The sequence below is a fragment of the Citrus clementina genome, unplaced genomic scaffold, assembly GCF_000493195.1.
Source record: "Citrus clementina cultivar Clemenules unplaced genomic scaffold, Citrus_clementina_v1.0 scaffold_3, whole genome shotgun sequence".
NCBI lineage: Eukaryota > Viridiplantae > Streptophyta > Magnoliopsida > Sapindales > Rutaceae > Citrus > Citrus x clementina.
Genome location: NW_006262339.1, coordinates 18,018,562 through 18,027,933, shown reverse-complemented (window position 1 = coordinate 18,027,933; position 9,372 = coordinate 18,018,562). Strand labels below are relative to the sequence as shown.

Below are 9,372 nucleotides of genomic sequence, written 5' to 3'. Positions count from 1 at the left end.
TGACGTACTTGGGTATCTAGATCCGTATCAACATGCATCATGGGCTAAATAATCCGTATTAATGCCAATTAAATCATGAGGGGGGAATCCACACCTCATGAACCACGCTCTAATCAATATGGTGCTAAGGGCTTATCGTGCCAAATAATAATAACCTTATACTAGAGAGCCGGTGTAACCAAGGCGGTATCTAGACAAGACTATTATTATTTGTCGACGAGAAGTCAAAACATCCACAAAAATTAGAGGGGAAGAGAAAATAAATTTACCAAATTAAGCCCATGACACATGTTGAGACTTCACCTTCAACCCAAGCTTGAAAGAAAATTAGCCACTCATAGTTGAACTAGGGGCAAAATAGGAATTTATTAAAATACGAAGAAAATACAAGATGGAGAGGGAATTACAGAAAATGGATCCCAAAAATGGATTCAGAGATATCAAATTAGGGGGGGAGGCCCCCTTTTTATAGATACATGGAGTAAATCATGGCCATCGGATTAAAACAGTTTGGACGCTCAGGATTGCGCCACGTCATCAGTCAACAGTCCACGGTTTGACCACGCGGATGAACAGTAACACGGTTTGACCCGACTTTGAACAGTAACGCGGTTTGACCCGGATGAACAGTAACGAGGTTTGGTTGAAAATAATCCTGTGTGATGCATGCACCGTACGCGAGATTTTTCGTCCACTGATATGCTGCCACGTCACCATCAACAGTACATAAGAATTTTAGTCCAACAGGATCGTGACACCTCATCAGTCAATGCCACATCATCGGTCAATGCCACGTCATCATCCGTCTATGTGAACAGTGTCGTGAACAGTAACGTATACAGTACCGTACACGTGAATAGTACCGTACATGTGAATAGTGCCATTTTTCCTTTTATGCTCCTCCTAATGTTTTCGACCGTCCTGAGTTCAAAAGTGATGTCCGTTTTGCCGTCTGATCTCTCCTTTATTGTGAAATGGCTATACTGCCCCTAAAATACATAAAATACTTAATTAAAATAACACACACGTAATTACATCACAAGAAGGTTAAATACATAAAAGTAAGGGTTGTTAGTAAGACTTGAAATGTAAAATGACGGTTTTCTCCTTTATAAATATGCATTTTCTAACACTCAACAGCCCTAGTGGATGAGTTACAGTCTCGTGAGGGCTTCAACGATGATACCCACAAACATCTTTTTAAAAAAATAAAAAGAACAACAAACTTTAAATAAAACATGAAAATATCCTCAAAGATTGCATAGATTATATAGCTCAAAGAAAATTTCAAATATTGGCAAAGTTCTAACTTTAATTCAATAATGAATCTTATCTCTCTTTTGATTCTTGTAGTGTTTGTGTGAAATCAATTCAATCAAATCCATTCCCAAAATCTTCAATATCAACAGCTTTCGCTTCAAACAAAGAAAAAAAATAGGTCAAACTAATCTTATCATCTTAATCTCTTTTTTTTTTTTAGGTTTTTATGTAAATTTTCTTTTATTTTTTCATTTCAGCACATCCACTTGATTTTTTTTCTTTTTTTTTAACCATAGTCAGGAGCTTTCACTCTACCCTTAAGGTAACCTTCTTCTCATGGTAGATTATCCTCTATATACTGGTGGTACATAGGCTCAAATTACTCAAGGATAGCTTCACTCTTAAGGGTTATAGGTAGTTATTTCTGACTTTGGTGCCTGTGTATACTATTTTGTACTATGGAGATAAGAATCGAGACAAACAATCATTTACTCTATCTAAAATTCTCAACTCAGGTTGCATCAATCTCAAATTTCAAGTCAAAATCATGAACAAATTGATATTAGTGCTCATAGTTTAAAGAATCTCAATCAAGAGGAATTAACACAAGAATCAAGTATAAACAAAGACAATATTCAACCCTTTCTAAGAACCATATTCACTGTCAATCAAGTTCTTATCATTGGCATTTCACATTAAAACAAAAAGAAAAAAACAATTTTTTTTGAAATTTTGAAAATTTTTAATTTTTTTTTGGTTTTTTTAATAACAAACAAAGCACACATTATTCCCACCCCCAAACTTATTTGAAACATTGTCCTCAATGTTTCACAAACAAAAGATATGCATGCAAAAAGATGAAAAAATAAAAAATAAAAAATAAAAATAAAACATAAATAATAAAAGAGAAAGTTGGAGATAACACACCTGAATGGGCTGGGGAAACTTAAAAGAAAATGAAAAATAAAAAGAAAACATTAGAAAAGAAAAATACTAAAAAAGAAAACAAATAATGAAAATAAAACCTACTATTTAAATAAAATAAGAATGTAAAGATGAAATTAATTAATCCTGATAAACAGGATCATCTAAAAGTATCTCCTCAATTTTTGGTGTTCTTAACTCTAAAAATGGTTTTAATCTTTGACCATTGACCTTGAATAAATCACTATTTTTAGGATTTTCAATCTCAATTGCTCCATAAGGAAAGCCAATGCGAACTATAAAAGGACTAGACCATCGAGAACGTAACTTACCTGGAAAGAGATGCAATCGGGAATTATATAAAGGTACTTTCTGACCTGGTGTAAAGGATTTTCTCAAGATGTGCTTGTCATGAAAGACTTTCATTCACTGTTTATAAATCTTGGCATTCTCAAAAGCATCATTCCTAATCTCTTCAAGTTCTGTCAGTTGTAATCTTCTCTTAGAACCAGCCTGCTGCATGTCAAAATTGAATTTCTTGATAGCCCAATATGCACGATGCTCTAACTCTATTGGCAGATGACATGCTTTTCCATACATAAGTCTATAAGGTGACATCCCAATTGGTGTTTAATGCATCGTCAAGTCTCAAAGATCAATCCTTTCTATCTAGCCTAACTGTTTTTTCCAGAATTTGCTTGATCTCTCTATTAGAAATCTCTACTTGGCCACTGGTTTAAGGATGGTATGGGGTGGCAACCTTATGTGAAATGAAATACTTGTTTAAAAGAGTTTTGAAAGGTTTATTGCAAAAATGGGTACCGCCATCACTAATGATTGTTCGAGGGAAACCAAAACGAGATAAAATATTACTCTTCAAGAATTTCGCTACAACCCTATGATCATTGGTTTTGCATGGAATAGCTTCAACCCACTTCGACACATAGTCCACTGCAACCAATATATACCGATAACCAAAAGATGGAGGAAAAGGTTCCATGAAATCAATACCCCATACATCGAAAATCTCAACCACTAGAATAATACTGAGTGGCATCATATTCCTCTTTGAAATGATACCCATGCATTGGCACCTATCACACAAAGAACAAAAAACATATGCATCATGAAAAAGAGTAGGCCAATAAAAACCACACTATAAAATTTTTGTTGCTGTCTTTTTAGCATTAAAATGGCCTCCACAAACTTGTTCATGACAACAAGAGATGACACTTTTAATTTCATTATCAGGAAACATATCGCCTAATAATCTGATCAGTAAAATATTTAAATTAATAGGGATCATCCCAAAAGAAATTCTTCACTTTAGATAAAAACTTTGTTCTATCTTGCTTGGTCCAGTGCTCTATAATTTGACCTGTAGCAAGGTAATTAACTATATCAGCAAACCATGGTACAACATTTACACTCATAAGCTGCTCATCTGGGAACGACTCGTTCAAAGGTAAAGATTCTGGAATAAATTTAAGATCAAGGCGAGACAAATGATCCGCCACAACATTTTTTTTCTATAGTTGAATAGTTCAATTGTGCATCATTGAGTGTCATACTAGCATAATAAATCACATAAGGCACACGATCTAATCTTTGTCCTAAAACTACTCCTACAGCATAATCAGATGCATCACACATAATTTCAAAAGACAAATCCCAATTAGGTGGCTGAATGATAGGTGAAGCAGTTAACAAGTTCTTAAGCTTTACAAAGCATCAAGACAAGATTTATCGAAGACAAAAGGTGCATCCTTAACAAGTAAATTGCATAAGGGTTTATAAATTTTACTAAAATCTTTAAGGAATCTTCTATAAAAACCAGTATGTCCAAGGAAATATCTTACTTCTTTTACGGATTTAGGATGTGGAAGATTAGAAATTAAATCCACCTTAGCTTTGTCGACTTCTATACCTCTGCTGGAAATTATATGACCAAGAACAATACATTGTTTTACCATGAAGTGACACTTTTCCCAATTTAGAGCCAAGTTTTTTTTCTTTACATCTTTGCAAAACTAATGTTAGATGCTGCAAACATTCATCAAAAGAATCTCCATAAACAGAAAAATCATCCATGAATACTTTGAGAAATCTCTCAATCATATCAGAAAAAATACTAAGCATGCATCTTTGAAAGGTAATAGGTGCATTGCATAAACCAAATGGCATTCTCCTATATACAAAAGTTCTAAATGAACAAGTAAAAGTAGTTTTCTCCTGGTCCTCTAGAGCTATATGGATCTGATTATCACCTGAATATCCATCTAAAAAACGATAAAAGTCATGACCTACAAGTCTATCAAGCATTTGATCAATAAATGGAAGAGGAAAATGATATTTTCTTGTGACTAAATTCAATTTTCTATAGTCAATGCAAACACGTCAACCTGTAGTTACCTTAGTGGGAATTAATTCATTATTTGCATTAGTAACTACTATAACACCAGATTTCTTAGGAACAAATTGCACAGGGCTAACCCAAGAGCTATCTGAAATAGGATAAATAATTCCTGCATCTAACAATTTAATTATTTCAGCTCTTACTACTTCTTTCATATTAGGATTTAGCCTACGTTGCATCTCCCTAATAGGTTTAACATTTTCTTCAAGATAAATACGATGCATGCAGTCTACTGGATTAATACCTTTAATATCAGCGATGGTCCATCCTATTGCCTCCTTATGTTCTTTTAAAATACCCAACAACTTACCTTTTTACTCAAGATCGAGGGACGAAGAAATAATAATAGGTAGGGTGTCAGATTCTCCGAAGAATGCATATTCCAGAGTGTCGGCTAGTACTTTGAGTTCCAATTTTGGTGGTGTCTCCGTAAATGGGCTAATCTTCTTCTCTGAATGAGGTAGTGGTTCTGACTTTGTCTTTCGTTTAGTTGTGTCCATAATTGGAGGTGCATCAAGTAAGGCGTTGACTCCTGTAATTGCACTGTCATTATTAAAAGATAAATCAGAATGAGTTCAACATGACTCTAATGGATCATCAGTGTGGTTAGAAATGAATGAATCTTCTACTAATTCCTCTAACATATTTGCTTTAACAAATTCATCTTCTTCCTGTGGCTGCTTGGTAACATTAAAAATATTTAATTCTATGCTCATATTAGCAAAAGACAGGCGTATAATTCATCTCCAACCTATAATAATTGGAGGTGCATCAAGTAAGGCGTTGACTCCTGTAATTGCATTGTCATTATTAAAAGATAAATCAGAATGAGTTAAACATGCCTCTAATGGATCATCAGTGTGGTTAGAAATGAATGAATCTTCTACTAATTCCTCTAACATATTTGCTTCAACAAATTCATCTTCTTCCTGTGGCTGCTTGGTGACATTAAAAATATTTAATTCTATTCTCATATTAGCAAAAGACAGCTGCATGTTTTCATTCCTACAATTAATAAGAGCATCAATTGTAGCTAAGAAAGGACAACCTATAATAACTGGGGTGTGTTTCTTAGGATCCTGAATATACTAAGTATCAATAACAATAAAATCAACAGGATAATAAAATTTATCAATCTGTATCAACACATCCTCTATAATCCCACGAGGTATTTTCATTGATCTATCAGCAAGTTAAAAAATAATAGAAGTTGATTTTAACTCACCTAGTCCAAGCTGCATGTAAACAGAATAAGGCAAGAGATTAACACTAGCACCCAAGTCCAATAATACTTTATCAAACAATTGGTTCCCTATAACACATGAGATAGTAAGGGAACCTAGATCCTTAAATTTTGGTGGCATTTTACATTGAAGTAAATTGCTAGTTTGTTCAGTTAAAAAATGACTTTTTGGTGACATGCAGATTTCTCTTTTTAGTGCATAAATCCTTTAAAAACTTGTTTAATAGTATCAAGTAAAGGGATTTTTACACTTACCTGCTTAAAGATTTCCATAATCTCACTTGTTGAAGTCCCTTTCTTTACCTTTGTTAACCTTTGAGGAAAATGAGCCTTAGGAATATAAGCTGGTGGGCCACTTTCTTCTTGATCATTTGGTGATGAGTCTTGTGATGGAACTACATCTGAAGAAGTAGGTTCCGATGTCTTCCTTGTTTAAGCCTCCACTTTGTTGTCAAACAATTTTCCTCTTTTCAAAGTCATAATAGACTTTGCTTTTTCATGCTGATGGCTTGAACTTGATCCAACTTCATGCACTCCTTTAGGATTAGGAACTGGTTGACTTGCGAATTTTTCGTTTTCTCTCTCAACTACAGTAGTTGCTAATTGACCTAATTGATGTTCATGCTTTAGAATATCTTGAGTGTTTGACTGAAAGGCTTGTTAGGTTGATTGAATGAAATTTTGAAGTGTATCCTCTAAAGAAGGTTTTCTTTATTGGGGTGCAACAAATTGAGATATAGGCTATTGGGTAGGGGGATATACTTGGTTAGGAGGGACCAATTGTTGATTGGGAATGCTAAATTGTTATCTTCCTTGGTTTGACAAAGGTCGATTTTGTTTCCAAGAAAAATTAGGATGATTCCTCCAATTAGGATTATATGTGGATGAATATGGACTATTGGAGGTTTTCTCATATGATTGTAAGGCATGTACCTGCTCATAATAAGCCTCTTGATAGCCTGGTAATGATGAATAATTTTGTGCTGTATGAGATAAGTTAGAACAAAGAGCACAAACCTCATTAGCTACACTAGGATATTGATTCATTGATTGGTTCAGAGGTAAGGCATTAACTTTCCTAGAAAGTGTGGCTACAGTGGATGTCACATCAAAATCATCCTTAACTTCATATAACCCCTTCCTAGAAACTTGAGATGATTTTTTCCTTTGATTTGAAAAATCCTACTGTTGAGAATTTTCAAAAAGTGAATTAAAGAAATCCCATGCAGCCCCTTCATGTAGGTTCAAAAATCTCCCACCATTCATAGACTCTACCATATGACAATTTGACATATTTAAACCATTATAAAAGTATTGTATAAGTCTCCATTTCTCAAAACCATGGTGGGGACACTTGATGAGTAAATCATTGAATCTTTCTCAACACTCATAAAATTGTCTTTTAATGAGAAAGGGAACATACAAAGCCTAATTGACTCATCATTAAAATTTTGAAAACGGAATGTAGAGCATATGTCAAGAAATTCCTTAATGTGCAAACATGGGTCCTCTCTCTCTAGCCCATGGAAAGATGGTAAAAGTTGAATGACAGAAGGCTTAAGTTCAAAGTGTATTGTTGTAGTTTGTGGCAACACAATACAAGATGGTTGGTTGGCTGCAAGTGGTGAAAAATATTCTCTAAGGGTTTTCTCTACTTGCACTGGTGGTAGTACTGACAATATTCTATTTGTGTCATCCATCACTTGAGAAGAACTAGCTTCACTACTATTAATTTTCAACTCCTTTTTTACCAAAAGATTTGTTGAATCACATTCTCAAACAACTCATAAACTAACTAGACAAAGAAAGAAAAATAAACAACAATAATAAAAATAAACAAAAATTTAAAATAAAAGAAATCAAACAACCAAACAATGAATTAAAAAAAAGGTTAAGCAAATTTTTTGTGTTTTTTTAATAAAAATAAAATAAAATAAAAGACAACCTAAATTATAACTAGTGGAAGAATCAAATCAACCTAGATTAAACTGACTTTCTGGCACAATCCCCAGCAATGGCACCAAAAACTTGTTGTGAAAAATTTTAATATACTCGCAAGCGCATGAATCTAGAGATAGAATAGTGGTAACGAGGTCGAACTCACAGGGATTGTTATAAGTTGAAAACTCTAATTTAAATCTAAAATTAATATTAATCCTAACCTGGTTGAGCAAATTAAATTTCTAAGAAAATTAAATTAATTAAACTAAGAAAACAATTAAAACAAAGGAGAATTCAATAAGACAAAAATTAACAAGGTTTCAGAATCCACCACTATTCAAGTAATAATTATCTAATTATTAATTAATCCTCAATTTTAGAGTGACAACTCGAAATCAATCTATGTCATCTCATAGATATAACAATTAAGCTCAAATAAAAATTAATCTTGAGTAGGTTCTTTTTCCGCTTAATAATATGATATCCAAGCATCCCATGTAAACATATTGAATAACAAAGAGTCAAAGTTTTCCTAAATACTCTATGTAAATAATTTAATGAAAGACACATAATTGAAGATAATTATGTATAAATTTTATAGATCCAAGTATAGATTTAATCCAATATTAATCCAATATTAATCATAACAATTAATAATGCATGACAAAATTGGTGAAAAAAATTAATAACATCCAACTAATCATGTGAAATAAGAACCATAAATATTAAAGTACATATGTAGGGAATTAATTAAATAAAAAAATAATTATTTTATTAAATAGAGTTTAATCTTTAACCTTAGTATAAAAAAATTAATTAGATATATTTAAATTGAGAGCAACAAAATTAATAAAATCAGCCATGAGAAATTTTGAATTATTGCAGCCGTTGCTCCTCTTTTCTAATATGCCTTGCGTCTTCTCTTTTTACCTCGTGGCAGCTACTCTCTCCAAAAGCCAAAGTTTAGCTTTCTTATATAGCCTTTAAAATGGGCCCCACTGACTTTTTCCAATTGTTAAGCCAAAGGCCAAGCCTTTTAATTTGCTCTGGCTTCACTCACGTGCACTCCATTAGGAATTTTCATTCCTTTTTAATTTGGCTAATATTTCTCATGTCCTTTAGCTATTAATTCGGCCAATCAATTTAATTTTTTTTTTTCTTCTTTTGACTTTATCACCACGGCAACGAGCATGAACCGTCTTTAACTCTCTCTAGCTTTGATCCCTTTAAGCACAAATTATTCTCAATCTTCAATTTATTACCATGTTCAATAAAATAATTTAATTAATTAAAAATAACAAATAAAAATAACTAGCAATTGAATAATTAAGGGTAAAATATATATATAAATTATGCTCATAAGTAGGAACTAGTAGATATCATGCAGCAATCTTTATTTCTACCATATATTATAATACAATATCCGGGAGTAAATAAGATTTTTTTCACAGGGTTAAGGGGAGAGAGTAAGAGAGAAACATTCAAAACAATGAACAAGACAATTATGTACATTGTGTGATCAATATTTCAGTAGGCGTATGTGGTAGGAAAAAGAAAAAAATTCTCCGAATTTTCAATGGATGAAATT

At 32.8% G+C, this 9,372-nt stretch overlaps 1 protein-coding gene across 1 annotated transcript; it reads right to left on the bottom strand.

Moving 5' to 3' along the window:
• Positions 1–2,325: 2,325 nt before the first annotated feature.
• On the bottom strand, positions 2,326–5,964 carry LOC112099637. The gene is made up of 6 exons (XM_024187059.1): positions 5,826–5,964; positions 5,002–5,132; positions 3,756–3,903; positions 3,595–3,658; positions 3,007–3,278; positions 2,326–2,516 (listed from the first exon to the last, which is right to left on the bottom strand). The coding sequence occupies exons 1-6, from the start codon at positions 5,962–5,964 to the stop codon at positions 2,326–2,328; spliced, it is 945 nt and encodes a 314-aa protein (XP_024042827.1).
• Between the last annotated feature and the right edge of the window lie 3,408 nt (positions 5,965–9,372).